General features: G+C 40.9%; 1 protein-coding gene across 8 annotated transcripts in view; it reads right to left on the bottom strand.

Moving 5' to 3' along the window:
• Positions 1–298: 298 nt before the first annotated feature.
• The window catches only part of Pou2f1 (POU class 2 homeobox 1), a 142491-nt gene continuing 124726 nt past the window's right edge, over positions 299–18063 (bottom strand). For 6 of the 8 annotated variants that reach the window (XM_060364613.1, XM_060364611.1, XM_060364608.1 and 3 more), the window contains 5 exons: positions 15056–15401; positions 12378–12466; positions 10770–11431; positions 9489–9560; positions 299–3687 (listed from right to left, as the gene is read on the bottom strand). In XM_060364613.1, the coding sequence (XP_060220596.1) occupies positions 11121–11431; positions 12378–12466; positions 15056–15401 (746 nt within the window). In that variant the 3' untranslated portion in view covers positions 299–3687; positions 9489–9560; positions 10770–11120. The remainder of the gene's footprint in view (positions 3688–9488; positions 9561–10769; positions 11432–12377; positions 12467–15055; positions 15402–18063) is intronic. The other 2 variants (XM_060364614.1, XM_060364607.1) reach the window with 2 other exon arrangements.

Raw genomic sequence — 18063 nt, forward strand, 5'->3', positions numbered from 1 at the left:
AGTCAAAAGCCTGCGTGTTTGATCATACAAAGCAGCCAGCTCTGAAGGAGACTACTGCTCCTTAACTCGGGGTTCCACTAAACCCCACGGAGGGTCTGGAGAAGGAAAAACAGTGACCAAAGCTTGTTAAGAAAGCCAGGTGGGGAGTATGAGGCTAAAGCGCTTAGGTTCTGAGGTTCTCAGGAAGAGCGGTGGGGAGAAGTGATTTGGAGGGTCCTTGCGAGTAGCTGTGCACATGCCTGTGTAAAGCAGCAGAACACCAGGGCAACAACCTCACAGAGACACAGACAATGTGAAAACACTTGGAAAATGGTTTAATGTTTTACAACAGAAATTGGAACTGTACAGTTACAGTAAGTTTAATATATATAAAAATTACAGCAGACAAATGCATCTACACAAAACCCACCATTTCATTCTGTTTCACTGGCATCCGCACATTCTCTCCAAGCCCCAGCGCCTCTGGCAGCCCCAGGAGGGGCAATCACATAAAGGGCACTTTTTAAAGAGACAGCACCGCTCATAGTCCCCACCATTTCCCCAGGCCTCTGGAGGTATCAGCTAATCCCCAACAAGTTGAACTGTTTGTGTTTCAGGTTTTCCAAACCAAGAAAAACACATTTCCCAGGGGCACAGATAACAAGGGCCAGTGCTCCAAGCTATCGGCTGATTTTGATAAAATATTTCCATCCAAGGAGAAATGGCTACAGACGCTCTGGGGCAGTGAGGCTCCACAATAGCCACCCAGACTGCGAAGTCGTCTTAAGGAGAAATGTAAGAGGACACCCAGTAACTACTCAGGAATTGCCATTGCCTCAGCAAAGCTGCTGCACAATTCCGGAAAGAATCATGTACATCATATTGTAAGTTTCCACAAAGAAGAACTCAAACTCACATTTTAAAGTACATAAAATAACATATTTTGGGAGGCCAAGGTACCAATTCCCCTTGTGTTCCTCCCTTGACAACAGTGGAAAAACACCCCTGAATCAATATTAATTAAAAAAAAAAAGAAGAAGGAAAAAAAGAAGTGGGGAAGATTCTTAAAGACAGAAATAAACATCTTCAGAAAAACACAATCACCGTCTCTTTAAAAGCGGACCCCAGCTGGGCAGTCGTGAGCCCATGCTCACGTGGACACTGATGGAGATTGTTACTGAATAGTATGTACACTCAGAATCTTTCATTTTTATTATCAACACCTAGGCAGTGAAAACTGTTATGTTAATACATACAGACACACCCAAAACATACAAAAATACTATTATTTCAAACTACCAAGAATAAGACAGCTCAATTATTTCATGCTATGACTTTAAGAGCATTACACTGAAACAAACAAGAAGTTAAAACGACATTTTTCTTTTAATATCCTGGAAATATACCAAAATATACATCTAAGCTTTGGAATTACTGAGGTTAGACTAATGCAAGTGCTGGGTAATCGTACTTAATACACAAGTCTAAGGTTCTGCAGGAAAGAAATTGTCTTTGGTATCTGCATCAGGCTAGTATTATTAACATTTGGATTTTGCTTTGGGATAGAGCTTGTATGACCCTAGAACCAAAACCCCCCCTCCCCCAATCAACTGAGATTAGAAAGATCCATGTAAAAATTTCCTTCATTTGCGACTCCCTAGCCCACCCACCCCAGTTAAAAAGTCACCGGCATCTACCTAGCACAAAGGTTATGAAATACAATGCATAGTTGCACAGTGCGCTGCAAAAGGAAACAAAACTACACGTAAGATAAAGTCTGATAATCATTCTGCATGTTTCCTCACAGACAGGACAGCCACTTCCAAGCAGTTCCAGTAACAGAAAAGAGAAAGAAGGCTCAGAAGGGCCCTGGGTGGAGACCCTGCCCAGACGTGAAAGCACCCAGCAGAGCAGCCAATCCTGTGCCAGCGTCTTCAGCTTCCCCACTCTGTGGAGTCTGTGGCCACCCTGTAGCAACTCCCAGCTCTAAGGCTCTGTGCTAAGCTCTGGGGGTGACCCTGGCTGCCATCACATGGGTCCCATGAGTTGTGATGGTGATGGGATTTTGGTTTTTGTAAAATCAGATGTGCCAATTTCTCTCATGCATGCTCTGCTCACCAAGCGGGTAAGGGCCAAGAATACTAAGCATGCACCTGAACAAAACCCTCAACTGGAAAGAAACTTGCTTGCCCCTTTGAGCTGGCCACAAGTGTCCCCACCTATCCTTGGGCATGCCTCGAAGTGCCAGGACACCACAGACTGGGTTGAGGCCGAAGACTTCCCTTTTCTTTGGTTTTTTTGTTTGTTTTGAGTTTATACAATCATTAAGAAATCTTTGGTTTTGGCTGGAAATGGAAAGACAAAACAAAACAAAGAAACCACCCTCCCCTGGCTTATAGCAGCAGTATTATGACCTGGGCTGGCTAAGCTTTTTTCTCCCCAACTTTGGGGATGGGAATTGCAAGTTAAGAACTACATTCAAAGAAAACGTTGAAAGGGCCAGAGATGCAGCGTCCAGAAAGCCCGTTGGATATAAGATTGTCAAATAATAATAATAATTATAATATTAATAATATAAACTTAAAGATTTGGAATTATTTTTTGGTCATGTCACACAGGAAACAAGTGAAATGTATATGCGGCAATCAGCTTAAATGAACCTTTGGTGTCCTTTCTACCAAATCCTGGCAATGAAGAGAAACCCAAGGCTTCAGAGGGGAAATGTCAGCCTTGACCCCACTTGGAAAAGGCAAGGACAGAAGCTGATGTGTATCCAGCAGCTAGAAATAAGGGGCAGACTGGGGAGAGGCCAGCTGGCAGTCCTTGAAGGCAAGATGGTGGGGAGGCATGTTAAGAGACCTGTGAAGATCCCTGGCAATGAAAAGAAACACAAGATTGCAATTTGCCCTCAGTTTGTAGTAGCTTCAAAGAGACATTCAGAGGCTTGAGGTGGGGTGGGGAGAGGGGTTGTCCCACCCTAGGTGACAGGTCTAGTGATGCTATAGGCCAGAGTTTAATGTTGCTGAGAAGAGGGAGGGCAGACTTGGCAACTCTGTAGGGCTGAGAGGAAGTTAAAGCAAGTCACTCAGTCACGAGTTAGAAATGAGGTATACAACAGCTCCTGGACAAGTGGTGGGCAGAGAACCCCACACTTACTCACCTAGCCTCTACTACCACAGACGAGAGGAATGGTTGAGACCCACTTGTGGGGACAGGGTACCTCCCTCAGTGAGCCCTCCTGTGGACTGAGTAATGCACACATTCCCATGGAAGCAGAGGTAAGGACTGAAAAGAAGTCTTTCTCCTGCCATCTGGTCTTAGAGGAGACCATTTACCATTCAAACTGTAGAAAGCCAATGTTGTAATATGGTCACAGTCTTGGAGGACATGCCACTCCCACTCCCACATTGTTTGCAACTTACCTAACCAGGCTAGCACTAACTAGCTCACTTCACCTAGAAAGCATGTGCCTTCTGCAGACTCCTGTAGGAATGGAAACGAAGACACATCCCCCCCAGCCAACCTACCACAGTGCTCCTAACAGACACTTACCAGTGTGCGAGAGTGCACTTCATTTCCTCCTGTAATTTTCGGGGTCTGAACGGGCACTGACTGCCCACTGTTATCTTATGAGATCATATAAGGAACTCCCACGTACAGACGCTTCCTTGTTGAAATAGCACTGTAGCCAGCTGTCTGCCTGCAGACCTTGGGATACAGTGATGGAGATCAAAACCACTGTCAAGTTAGGAAAGAAGCTTGAAGCTGCTTTTGTGAGGTTGTGGCTATGTTAAACAGTGATGAACAAGTAAAGAAAACATGAAAAACTTTGCAGCAGACCTCAGCTCCTCCCTCCCCTCCCTCAGTACATTAGTTTGGGGTTTGTAAGTTTCTGACAGTGTCCTGGATTTGAACCAGAAGGTGGCAAGGGAGGTGGAGTCCTGTGCAGTGTGGGCAGACTCAGAGATGCAGAAGAATCATAAACTGTTTGTCTCCCCCCCCTGAGCCTGGGAGCTTCATTTTCACAGTTGAAATGATGTTTATGATGCATCATTGGTACCCACAGCATTTGTTTCAAGTGCTCTTATTTTCAATATCCCTATTCCATATAAACCTACCTAATGCTTTGAAAAGTCACACAACATCAACACTACATCTATATAATGTCAGAATAACAACGAGTAAAGCTTTCATGAAGTTTAGCAACCTGATCACGTTTGTTGGCCTTTTGGTTTCTCCCTGTCTATGTTTATGCCTAATAATGAACTTAACTTCCCAGAGGCCATATCCTAAAAACACCACGGAGCAAAACAGCGCTACAGGAGTAAGAACTATCACGTGGCTGTAGTCCGTTCTTCCTAACCAAATACTGGCTGTTATCTAACAGGTTGGATGGGTACTTTTATTTGGAAGGATTAGATAAAGGAAAATAAAAATTCAACTACTTTTCTTTTTGGACTCCCCAAGTTTCTTTTTTGGCAAGAACATTAATGTTAGGCTGAATAACTTGACTCATTTTCACAGAGCAGCAGGGAGGAACAGTATCAATCTCTTCCCAAAGCCAGAGAGACCAAAAGAACGACTTTCAAGAAGGAAGGAAGGAGTGAAGGAAATGGAAAGAACAGAGATAAGATAAAGCTCTTCTTTTCCAAACTCAGTGTTTTGCTTTATCCCCTCTGACTGTTTGGAAAGCTTGAGAATAAGCAATGGTATAACAGTGTCTTTGGTATCAAAATCAAATCCCACTCAAGTTCTGTGAGATGGGACATTTATCTAAAAAAAAAAATAGTTCTTGAGATATAGTTTATATTAGGACTAGGGAGCCAAGAAATTCTGTCCCAGAATGAGGGCAGAAAGGTTTAATTTTTCCCTAAGCCAACATAATTTCTCATTCACATGTCCCACAAGAAGGAGCAATACTTCCCCCAACTTATTGCAGGTGCCAAGTATGCAGTTAGCTCTCAACTTCTTGGTTTGAGTTTTCTTTTGTTTGTGTTTTGGTCTAAACAGAATAATCCCTGGTATAAGAAAAGGAAATAAGGTTTTAGAGCTGTTGGGCTACTACTAGTACAGCATTCACTAACATGGCAGAGATGACTCATTTTACCTTAATTTTCCTAGATCAGACACATCACTCACCTCTCCACTCCTCTCCAAATTCCTTGAGTACATGTCTCTATCTGTCTCTTTTCACCTGCAAACCTGGACATGCACATACTCTTCCTTTGCCTAAGCTTTGTTATGTACAGAGGTAATGGATCACCAGGAGAGGCTGGTGGGTCTGGGGGTGGGGCATGACAGCCACAGACACAAAGGGTTGTAAATCTGCCCCTGGGCACCCTGAACCTACTGGACACCACACATCAGCTGCACGGTTCTGCACATTGTGCTGCATATCAGATCGTAGAGGCCTCAAACCCCCAACCCAATCATAGGGAATATCAAGTTTCCTTTGGCAAGAAAGATATAAAGAAAAACAAATACACACAAGCAGTATTTTCCTTCTAACATAATCAATTTCTCCTTTCTCCCAACCCAACCCTCCCTGACCCTATAAACAGGATCCCAAATACATACAGCATCAATCATGTTCATCAGTCATAATAAACATTAGTTCAACTAAATACTACAGCTAGAATTATTTCCACTATTTATAAAGTTTTTTTTTTCTTATGCTTATTTGGTTTCTCAGTCTAAAGCCAGTTCTGCAACAATGCTAAGCTATGCTGAGGTATTTTATGAAGGTGCCAGAAGCTGTTACCTACGAGCATTATTCTCACAGATTAAGGTACTACACCGCTCAAAGAAAAAAAGGAAGGAAAAGAGGCAGAGAGATCCAGATCACTGAATCAACATGTGACTCACTCAAACTTACTGCTTCTAGTAAAGGCCAGGAGAAGAGTCAATCTATGGAACTAGCTCATGAATAGAGCAATGGTTTCAAAATAAAACAAAACAAAACAAAAACACAAATAAAAAACCCAGATCACAAATCATACCAAATATTGGGTGCAAACTGGACAGCTTCTGACCAGGTTCCCTGCCCTTCTGGAAGAACCTTACACTTACTCTCCATGGATGAAGAGGATGAGGCAAAGAGGATTCCATCAACCTTTAATAATGACAGCAACTCATTTTCACTTTTTCAATTCATGCTATGTGTGTACTGTGTGTGCCATCCATGCAAACCTATGGAATAGTGGCTCTTATTCTCAGAGGAATGGCAAAGAACTACTTTTCCTCCTCAAATTGAAACTATTAATAAAGTCTTACTTTTACAAGTATCTGAAAATGATTTTCAAAACAGCCAGGGCTCTCACTCTCTTTTGGTTTTTGAGACAAGGTTTCTCTGTATAGCTGTGGCTGTCCTGGAACTCACTCTGTAGACCAGGCTGGCTTTGAATTCAGAGATCCTCCTGCCTCTGGCTCCCAAGTGCTGGGATTAAAGGTGTGCATCACCAGGGATCTCTTTTATAACATGGCAAATGCTGTTCATACCCGAATATAAAAGTAAACTCATAACAGTTATGAGTAAATTATTACATCAGTTTCTGCCCATGTGGATAATTACAGGTCTCAGGTCTTTTAGTATTTTCCTCCCATTAGTATTGGTCATCTTTGATGTTTTCCGTTCTATAGAGTTTGAAGAATAAGTACATTCTATGTTCATCAGCTTCAGAGGCCAGATTAAGGTTCTGTTCAAGTGTTCCTAATGAGTTGCTGAGGTCCTTCCTTCCATCTTACCAAGTGCTCACATCATAGACTAGTCTGTGAGTTCCTCAGGGCCAGGGTCACCTCAGGCTACCAGCATCAAACTGTGTTCTGCACAGTAGGGCAGCATTTCTCCTATCTCAGGGAAGAACAGGAATAGGTATCTCTTTGCCTAAGTTCAATAACCTTATTTCTCTCTTAGTCAAGAAAGATTTGTGAGGATGACATGGCTTAAGAAGAACTACTTTTTTTTTTTTTTGTTTCATAATATCTCTATATCTACAAATGTGCCTGGCGTTTCCAGCAAGTTAAATGTTTAATGATTGAGCTGAACTAAAGTAACATCAAGCAAAACCCTGTGCTTCTGGATAATGAAGAGATTATTTCCCCTATCTTCCCAAATAACTGAAGGATAGATAACAGACATAAAAACATTAAAGAGGTATAATTGTGCTTTTTTCCTAAAACAAATGAATGATGATGTAGAACATATTGGCAAGATGACCACACCCAAAATCTTTAAACTGATACTGTCCCTTTAAAAAATCTCTAATAAAGCTTATGAAATATATATAGGCTGGTCCTACACAAGATGAAAGCCGGATTCCTTTGGTTCCATTCTGAAGTAACAACTTACATCAACAGGATGGTACTGACCTTTCTGACAACAGATAAAAGGAAGTTAATGGATAGAATAATGTTTCCTCATTCTACAGAGCTGCCTATAGGGCTTCAGAGACATTCAAACTAACAAGAGCACTCTACTCTTCCTAGGACAGTAATACTGTTCTTGTGAGAAGCCTTTCAGACCTTTCTGTTGTCATTTGGATTCACATAGGGAATAAAGTTTATGCCCAACTGCATTGCTTAAACAGGATTAAAGCATTACATTCACTACTCTCCAGGGAGGGCCCATTATCACAGGCAAATATAGTATCCCCAAAAATGCATTTAAAGTTAGTCTTTGGCTTACTATGTGCTAACTAAATTCAGGGATGAAATAAAGTGAGCATAAACGACAAGGGGAGGAAAATAAGAATGAAATGACAAGTTGTAACAACCTATCTGGAGTTTCTTTTGTTAATGCAGAAACACAACTGAACACCTCTTTCATAGTCAATTGACCCCTTTAGTTTCTAAATCCTTCATAAAAGGCAGCTAAACATTTTAACTCTGAGTACTTTAGCTTAGAAGATAGTTCAATCAGTTCAAAAAGCATCTGAGATCATAAAAGAAAAAAAAAATGGAATCAAGTAAAAAATAGGCAAAGTGTTTGTGAAGTGGTAGGGAACAGAATGTTTAGGGATGGTGATGGAAGGTGATTTTAGCCTGAACACCCACGAGCAGGTTTAGTAGTGTTTCATGAATACATGTATAAAGTACCTTTCATTTTACAACTTAATTTTAAATACATTAAAAAGGGGAGGAAAAGAATTAAAGTAACCTTTGTCTAAAGGTGTTTTCTTCTCAGTACAGTATTTATGCTGGTTTTAAGGTCTATCTATCCTCAAATGAACTACATAAAAAGGCAGCAATCCTTTCTCAAACCGACTAGACACTACAGACAGGAGGGCTGACTGGACTGACACAGCTTAGTATCATTTTTAAAACCGAAGTCTACGGGGGAATCTTCTTTGGGAAAAAGATTCTTTTAACCACAAAGGACAAAACAAAACAGTCTTTCTCCGTCCTTCTTAACTCCCTGGCCAGGTCCCTTGGGACTCTACATTTCCTTTGGTAGTAATTTTGGAAATTAATGCTATAACTTTTAATCTGTATGGTGGGTAATTAGCATTGTTCTCCCTGAATTCTTCCTCCTAACTTCATCATTCCAAAGGGAGGGACTCTCTGCTAGGGGCAGAAACAGTACTGACAGCCCTAAAATCACATGCACAGACTAAAGTTAGAGCGTTAAGTCAAGATAAAAGATTAAATTAACAAGAAAAAGCTGATGGGGAGGAGAGAAATTAGTAAGTGACACAGCCATTCTATTTACACAGTCACCTAAACAAACTAGCTAAAAATCAAGGTAATGTCTGCCCAGAGGATATTACAATTTACCAATACAAAAGATTAAAAATAAGCAGCAACTTTCACATAAAATTAATCAAGAAAACTGAATAAGAAATTGTCAGTAGCATCTATCTCCTCAATGTATTTGAACTGCACATTATAACTAGTCCATTAGTACAGCAGCTTGCTAAAAATTGACTTTGGTTCAAGCTTAGTTTAAAAAATAAACAAAACAAAACAACACAAAAAAACCACCCACTCCATACAAAATAGGTGGATGAGCATCTGTTAGCTCCCTGCTTGCAGTTCACTGATTTTTCAAGGGATTTTAGGAAAAGTAAAAGGTAATAGAAATTATTTGGAGGTGAAAATTAAATACTCTGGGAAATAAACAAAAGGAGCTCAAGAAAAATTTAAAGGGGGACAAAAATGTTTCTGACCTTTAATATTAATATGACCTTCTCCCAACTGATTCACAATGAAAGGTACATACTTGTGTCTGTCTTACTGCCTTTCTGCGTAACAGTACAGGCAGACAAATGCACAGAATCCAAGTTTTCTGTGGACACAAGCAAAGCAATCAGAAGGCAAGCCACTCTCAGCTCAAAGTGCAGACCACCAGAAACTAAAGCAAGCACCCTCAGACACCAAATGGAAACCTTTAACTCCAATAAGGGCAACTTTGATGAGCTTCATTGCAGTGATCCAGTCATTTGTGAAAATTCTGGTACAGATAGTATAATAATAGGACATTGGCAAAGGGGGGAATTTAATCTCTAAATTACCCTCATTCATCTTCATCCATTTTCACAAGCTCTTCCTTTTCAATGGGCTCATTTATGTAGTCTAGAAACACCCTAAAAACAATTACAGGAGCAAATCACTTTTTACATTAAATAAGAGATGTGTGTCGTCATCAGATCTACATAGCAGGGGCATAACAAACCAGGAGACTTCAAGCTTTGAAGTTCCTGCTCAGCTTTTCTCTGAGGTTCTACAGCTACCTTGCCCAGCCAGGAAAGTGCCTCTGTCAATTAGAGAACTGAGGAAAATCTCAGGTTTAGAGAAACATGTGAGCCACTCAGTGGACAGGAAGTCTGTGACTCTCTAGAGGAAAAGGTGGCAAACTTAGGCTCTTCATATTGGCCTCTCTGGGAAATGTAATTAGTAGGAAACAGTCCAACAGAATTTCCTTAGAAAAAAAAAGGAAGAGATTTGTTTCCCAATTTCAGTAAGTCAATTTGATCTTGACCAGGTAAGTTAAAGGAAGTTTGGATGAAAAATTTTCATAAAATGAAAACAAACAAGCAAACAAACAAACATCAACAGTAGGAGCATTTTTTTTTTTTTTTTAAAGCGATCAGGAGAAATCAGGAGAGCCACCAAGTCAGGTGTCTGCAGTAGTCTTTGCTCTTCGGAACCAAACCCTGCCCTGCAACAGGCACAGCTGTTCCCATGGAAGTAGCAGAGAGCAGCTCTGGGCACCGCAGGGTCTGGGCCTCAGGGCTGCTCAATGATTTGGGGGTGAGTGAGAGCTACAGTTCAGCAGGAATTCCTTCCTACACAAAAGTGCTCCAAAGGCACCGCCTGATGGGGGAGGGGTGTGTGTGAAGTAGGAGTGTTTGCACACACTGCCTTCAGCTTCTGCACCAAGCCTCTTGCATAAGTGGCAAAAGAAAATCATTTTCTAGCACCTCTGTAAGAGTCATCAAGGATAAGGAAACCAGCAAGAACATTCCTGGAAGTTAAGAACGTGGGTCTCCCTTTATCCCCAAACCCTCCCTCCCCACAGTGTGGGAGCTCACTGAAACAGGATCCAGGAGCAAGAGATAAACATGTCCAATATATATATATATAAACAATAACAGAGATACAGTAATACAGGCCTGCCTAAATTGTACCAGTTAAGAAAGGAACCCCCAACACAATTGATATGATTATAAACACCTTATGACTTAATGGCCTGCACAACAGACCTATAAAAATGATTTTTTTAAGAAAAAAAAAAAAAAAAAAAAGAAAGAAAGAAAAACAAACCCCTTCCTCTATTGGAACTGGTAACCCACCTTAGCTTGTCATCATGACTGCTGGAAATGATAAGTAGTCCTTTTACTTATTTTTGTCTGTCTGTTTTTGATTTTTTGTTTCTGTTTTTTTTTTTCCTTTTAAATTTTTGGTTAGAAAGTTCTCCAATCCATGAAGCAATCCTGAAAAGACATTGTTTTATTATAAAATTAGGCAAACGTTGTCCTGTCTCTATTGTTTTTTTTTTTTTTTTTCTGGTATGTGTATTTTTCTTCTCTCCATGTCTTCCTCATTCTCACAACATGGTGGGAGGAAGCCAATCACACTTGTCAGTTTCTTAGACAGCTGGTAGCCCATCACCCTGCAGTGACGAAGGCCTGTGGCAGCCCAGCTCACTGTGCCTTGGAGGCGGTGGTGGTGGTGGCAGCAGCCCCGCTGGCAGAGGCTACTGTGAACAGAGAGTTCTGGATGGACTCAGCTGAGGTGGAGGAGGCATGAAGGCTGGCTGTGGGTGCGGAGTTCCCTGTGGAGGCTGCTGCGGCAGAAACCAAGCTTACTGGGTTGCTGGTGAGCAGAGAGAGGTTCTGAGGGTTCAGGAACAGAGGGGCAGTCACGATGTTGGGGGCTCCTCCTGCATTGGCAAATACCAGGTTCCCAGTTGCATCCAGTGACGTTATTGGAAGAGAACCACTAGAAGCAAGAGCTATAGAGGAAGAACAGGAGAAACATTAAATTTCACCCTGAAAAAGCCAAATAACCCATCAGCAAAGTTCTACTCAGCAGCAGGGTGTAGCTCTTGGCTGGTTCTTCCCTTTCCATTATAATGCTACGCTGACACAAACTCAAGTTTATTTATAATTCTGAAGCATCTAAAGAACAGAAAAGTCAATTTAATGAGTATAAGCAAGACAAATTGATAGGGAAAAGTTATGAGATGAGACCTGTGTAATCAATCAGTCATGCTTCTATTTTTAAGTGTCAAATTTGTATCATTTACTTACAAGTAAGTGATAAATCCAATAATTGTATCTTTTCAATGGAACTGATTTAAAACTATCTCCATTCCAAAGACTTCTAAACTGATTGAAATATTAAAAATGTATTTAGCTTTTACCAACTCAACTGCCATTATTTGACAATTTCATATTATTTGAGAATTTCATATAAAATGAAAGCTATCTTTCTAAAGCCTTTAGTCATGAGAAAATTTACATGCCACTAATAAATAAAATAAAAAGGCACGATTTAAAAACTCTTTTTTGTACTTCTAGAGGCAGAGCACTGGACTCTTACAAATACTCCACCACTCCACACGGTTATCTTCACGTGGGAATGGAACTGGAAAGCTTTACTTGAAGACGCTAGCCTTGAGACAGGTTAACATCAGTAGGAAAAGAAATCTACCTCCAACTCTATTCACATAAGAAAGTAAAGTCCAGGTTTCCTGAAATACACCAAATTATGTATTGTTCTCACAAACTAGCCTATTCGTTCTTCTACAAAGCTTTTTTTTTTTAACAGGGACATCTTGATCAACTCTCTTTCTTCCTCATCTTTATTTCCAGCAAAGCCAGCAGCTTCCACTACACTAGCCAGCCTCTCCCCTCCCCCCAAACACACACACAAAGCAAGAAAAAAGTGCTACTGACCTTGAATAGTTGCCAGTGTACTGTTGCTCATCAGGGCTGGGCTGAGAGCGCCACCCAGAGTTCCAGGGTTGAGGCTGAGTAAGGCGCCTCTGCAAGTGCAAAGAAGAAGTCACTCTACTGCCATGCAGACATACCCATCAGCGTGACACCATCCCCAAATTGATAAACAAAACACAACACAACACAACAACAAAAACTTCAGCTTGGGAAATATATGGGATCTTTGTTACTTTCTATATACTTTTATATGTTTCAGTTAGTGCTTCCAAGTTACTGCTCTTTTGATGCTTACTTGTATAAACAAGGTTATGATATACAAGGTTAAAATATACAACTTTTAGCCATTCTGACTTTTCTTCGAATTACTTCATTTATTTTTCTCTAAAAGAAAAAAATTTCCAGGTGGTGGTGGCACACACCTTTAATAATCACAGCATGTGGGAGGCAGAGGCACGTAGATCTCTGTGAGTTTGAGGCTAGCCTGGTCTACAGAATGAGTTCTAGAACAGCCAAGGGTACACAGAGACACCCTGTCTTGAAAGCAAACAAAACAAAACATTAAAAGCCAAAAACGCAAAAAGCAAAACAAAACAACAAAACCCCCAAAAAGAAAGGATAATCCTTTATTTGACAATAAAAATATAACTAGGAAAAATGAAATTAACAGAGACTGATGAATGGATAATGAATCTGGTACAAATACATAATGAAATTTTATTTATCAGGTAAATGGACAGAGCTGGAAAACGTTATACTAAGTGACTAACCCAGGCCAGAATTACAAGGGCTGCATGGTATCTTTCATATATGACTCCTAAGTTTCACTCTTTGGTTTATATGTTTAACTTAATAGTATTTGTAAGTCAGAAATCCTAAAAGGCCCATGAGAGGAGAAGACAAGAGGTCTTAATGGGATGGGGGACAGAGTAGAACGCATGTGGTAATGGTAAGAGGAGGGGTACTGGTGATTAAAGGGTTAAGCAGAGATAGTGATAAGGGATGGAAGCAGAGAAGGCAGGTCAACAAAAATGAATAACGTATGAAAAATCCTCATGGAAACCTATGTATACGCTAATCAAGGGACCCTATATGGGTGGACAATGTTGTTCCCAGAAGACACAGACTATTACATAAAAATCTCAGTACCATACATGGGATACCTCTCTACAAGTTATTGGTTGAGGATGTTCTAGAGACCAGTCCCCTAGAAATAGAAACAAAATAAAACAAAAACACTACAGGCTATTGCCACTGCTCTAGGTTGTCCATCATAACTAAACAGTAAGACCTTATTGAAGACACAGGTACTTTGGTTGCAGGACATAGAAAAATCAATCTGAAACTGACCAGGAAACTGCCTCCCTGCTGGCTAGCTTTAGTAGTACTAGGAGGTGCTATACAGGCATCCGGGAGAGAAAAGGCATCAAAAGTCTTATACAATGCTAGATCCTGTATGTAATAATACTGACCAATCAGGCAAGATGTGTCTACTGGTACAATAGTGGTATGTTAGTTCTAGGGGTAAACAACTGGTTTCTGATTTGATCTGAGGCCTATTCATAGAAAAGAACTGATGCCTGGTACTGTAAACATAGTCAAAAGCCAATGGAAGGGGAGGCCATGGGCCAAGAGGTGGGAGGTGGGGCAGATACTGACTACTGTTCTGTCAGTTGATCATAGGTAAACTGCCTTCTGAGAATTTATGTTAATATCCACAGATCTATGACGCTTTCAACCTGGGTCAGAGAAGTTTCTTATTGCAGTGTGCAATAATCAATCCAGACTCATAACTGGTCAAATTGATGAGAACCGTTGGTTATGTACCTGAAATAGGACATCCCATTCAGCCCCATCTCCCCAGTATCAAGACTCGGGGAACATTGAGGAAAATGTTCTTCAGGGTAGAAAGGATGCAAGGGCTGGAGGCTGAGGAGTATTGTGAAATGTTGTCTTCAAGGCATGACATGGCATTTGCATTCAATAAATGTAGAGCAGGTGTGTTTGTCTGAACGAGGTCAAGCCAGTCCGATTCCAGGGTAGATGGGGCAAGGGCTCATGAGGCCTCACCTCTAGCTGAGGAGCTACTGGCACATGATGGCTGCTGGAAGAGGGAGAATGACTTTTCTTTGGGGGTTTCACCACTAGTAGGTTAGTCATGCTCCATGGATGCCTCTACCCTCATATGCACAGAGGCAGCACTGATTAGACTGGCTAATTGAAGGGGAAAAAAAAAAAAGACATGAAACATGAAGTTTTGTGTGTGTGTAGCTTGGGAAGAGTAGGGATATGATCAAAATACATTGACTACATTTATGAAATGTCAGAGAAAAACCTATATGAAAAATATATGAAATATTCCTTTACTATAAGTTTTATCTATTTTTGAGAATTAGAATGTAGATAAGCTACACTTTAATGAAGAAAGCTTAAGCATAGTAGGAATTCTGAGCTTTTTTTCCTGGCTCTATCACTGAGTCAGTTACTCAGAGTCTCCATTTTGTGTCATCATGTGGAAGTGATAGTGCAGCTACTTAGAAACCTAAGTTCAAACCTATAATCTGAGCAGCCCCTCTCAGATTTGCTTTTCATCTAAGAATGTGATGAAAAATTTTCCCTATGAGTTGCAGGGAAAAGTTCTAGTTTTGCTTTGGTTAAAACGAAATGGGGAAGCTCCTTACCCAGCAGCAAACTGTGAGGGTGCCATCAGGCCTGGGTTGAGTCCTGCAGCAGCAGCCATAGCAGCAAGACTGGCATTTGCTGGCAACTGTGCAGCTCCTTGAAGAGCAGCAGCAGCTGCTGTTTGCAAACCGGATGCTGTCACCATCACCTGGCTGGCTCCGAGAGGGGAGGGGAGAGGCGTGGAGGTGGTCTGTGTTGTGGTGGTCTCGCTGGCACTGGAGGCCTCAGAGGTGGAGGCTGAGGCAGAAGGAGAGGGACTCAAAGACGGGGATGTGACTGCTGAGGAAGCAGGGGGTGCTGTGGAAATCACGGTGGTTGTGTTGTTGGACGTGCTGTCTGTAGTGCCTGAAAAGAGAACCGGATTAGAAAACGGCCTTTTGTAATTGGGTTTGGAAAACTAGTCACTTCATTTAGTATCTAGAAAAAAGGGAACGATTAACCTACAATCTATTAGTCCTTAATTTGTTCTTTTTTTTTTTTTTAAATTAAACCAGCTTAGCATTTCTACAGAAATCATAAAAAAATTAAAGTCAAGGCTATGAGTCCTACTTTAAGAGACAAGAGCAATAACACAACTTTGAAATAAGTAACAGTTCTTCCCCCTTACCCACAGTAACAATTCTCTATTAAAAATAAATAAACAAACAAAAGGCAAATGAGGGGCTGGAGATGGCTCCGTGTTTCAGTGCACTGGCTGCTCTTATGGAGGGAGGCTCATACCCATCTCTAGCTCTGGCGCCAGGGGACTTGATGTCCTTTTCTGGACACCAGACACACATGTGGTGAGTAGACATGCATGTAGGCAAAACACACATATTAAAAACCAAAACAAGAAAACCCCCAAAGAAATCTTAAAAATCCAAATAAAGCATGGTGGGGCACACCTTCAATCCAGCACCTCAGAGGCAGAGACAGAGACAGACAGAACTCTATGAGGTTGAGGCCAGCCTGGTCTACATGGAGGGCTGGAAGCCAGTCAGGCCTACAAAGTGAGACCCTGCCTAAAACAAAACAAAAACAACGACAAAACCAAAATCATTTTAGTATTTGTTATTATCTAGTAGATTTGCAGTATATCTGCAAATCTACGCACACCTTGATTTGAAATAGCCATGTTTCAAATGTTCAAAAGCCACAGGTGGTTAGTGAGTGCTATAGTGCAGACATGTAGCAAGTTTAAAATATGTGGAGGTTGGTAAGCTGGAGTCTAAAGGCAAGAATATTTTACAGAATGTGGCCATTCACGACCCAGGAAGGTATCTACTAATGTAAAACATAAAGAGCAGGCCCTCTAATTCCAGACATCTAATACAGAATGCTTGTCCTGTTTTTCTTTTCCTCCTGCCCCTCCTCTACTCTTTTTGGTCAATTTGATAAGAGTCATTCAGGAAGAGAAAACCTCAACTGAGAAAAATGCCTCTACCTGATGGATCTGTGGGTAAGCCTGTGATCCATGTAGGAGGGCCCCACGCACTGAGGGTGTTGCCGCCACTCCCCCCCCCCCCCCCCCCGAGGTAGTTCTGGATGGTATAAAAAAGCAGACTGAGCAAAGCCACGAGGAGTGAGCTAGTAAGCAGTATTCCTCCATGGCCTCTGCATTGGTTCCTGTCTTGAGTTTCTGCACTATTTTCTATCAATGATGGACTGTAAACTGGAATAAACATCTTTCTCTCCAAGTTGCTTTTGGTCATGGTGTTTTATCACAGTAACAGAAACCCTAACTAAGTCAGTACTACCTTACAAAAATAAAACAATAAACAACAAAAACAACAACCTCCCCTAAAAAAACAAAAAAAACCCCACAACAACCAAACCATGAAAGAGGTAGCCAGAATTTAACTTAGTGAAACTCAGCATGTCTTAGCATATAATGAACCATAGATAAATAGAAAATAAAAACCTAGTGAGAACTCAAAAAGGACAAAAACATACATAATGCAATCCTTTAAAATTTCCATACAGCGATGCTACAATGTATACAAGATTTTCAATGTATTGTAAGAAACAGTTTTTGCTGCAGAAGATCCCTGCCATGTAAGAGCTTCAACACACCTAAGTACCTTTGCTGTGCTAACACTTACAACCCTCCTCTCTTTGCTTTCTGCTGCCCAGTTTCCCTCATGAGACACTGGGAGAACTTAGACCATCTAAATGAGCACTGCCTGCTTCCTATACCTCTACAATGGTATAAGGGTGGCTTATCTCCAAAGGTTTATTGCTAGTAAGAAAACAATTCACTCCTGTTTTTGTCCTTCCCCAAAATAAAACGCTTGTTTTCCACTCTTTTCTTTTTTGAACAGCTTACTGATGTATGATTTATATGTCATAAAACTTGTCCAGTTTACGTGTAAAGTTCAATACCTTTTCTCTATTTCCAGAATTTCTTAATTACCACACAATCCAGACTAGCACTTGCACCACCAAAGAAAGGTCTCCCATGCTTGCTTGTTGTCATTTCCCAAGCCTACTGTCTCTGTCTCCATAGATCTACATTTTTTTTTTTTGACATTTCACATACACGGAATTGTACAATCTGTGATTTTATGCATCTTAGGCTGTTAATGTTGGTTCTGCTACACTGAAGCAAGAGCCAGTACTTTGCTTTTTGAGAATGAATTCTATTCCATGGCACAGATATGCTGTGTGAGCTTCAGCTTGCTTCCAGTTCGGGGCTATTATAAATATGCACACACATGTAAGAGTTATGGTGTAAATGTTTGCATCTTTTCTTGAGGAAACCGCTTCACTGGGTGATATAGTTATATTTTTAACTTACAAAGAAAATGCTAAAGTGACTTCCACAGCGACTATGCCACTTTACATTCCCACAAACCATGCAATACGAACAGCAATTTCTCTGACCCTTTATCCTCATCTATCTTTGACTGTAGGCATCCTATAAAGTATGTTTTTAATTTTCCTAACAAACAACACTGCTGAGCACTTTTGCCTATGTTGTTTTTCACTTCTGTACTTTCTTCGGTGAAGTATCTACTTAAATTTTCTG

The sequence above is a fragment of the Meriones unguiculatus genome, chromosome 11, assembly GCF_030254825.1.
Source record: "Meriones unguiculatus strain TT.TT164.6M chromosome 11, Bangor_MerUng_6.1, whole genome shotgun sequence".
In the NCBI taxonomy this organism is placed as follows: domain Eukaryota; kingdom Metazoa; phylum Chordata; class Mammalia; order Rodentia; family Muridae; genus Meriones; species Meriones unguiculatus.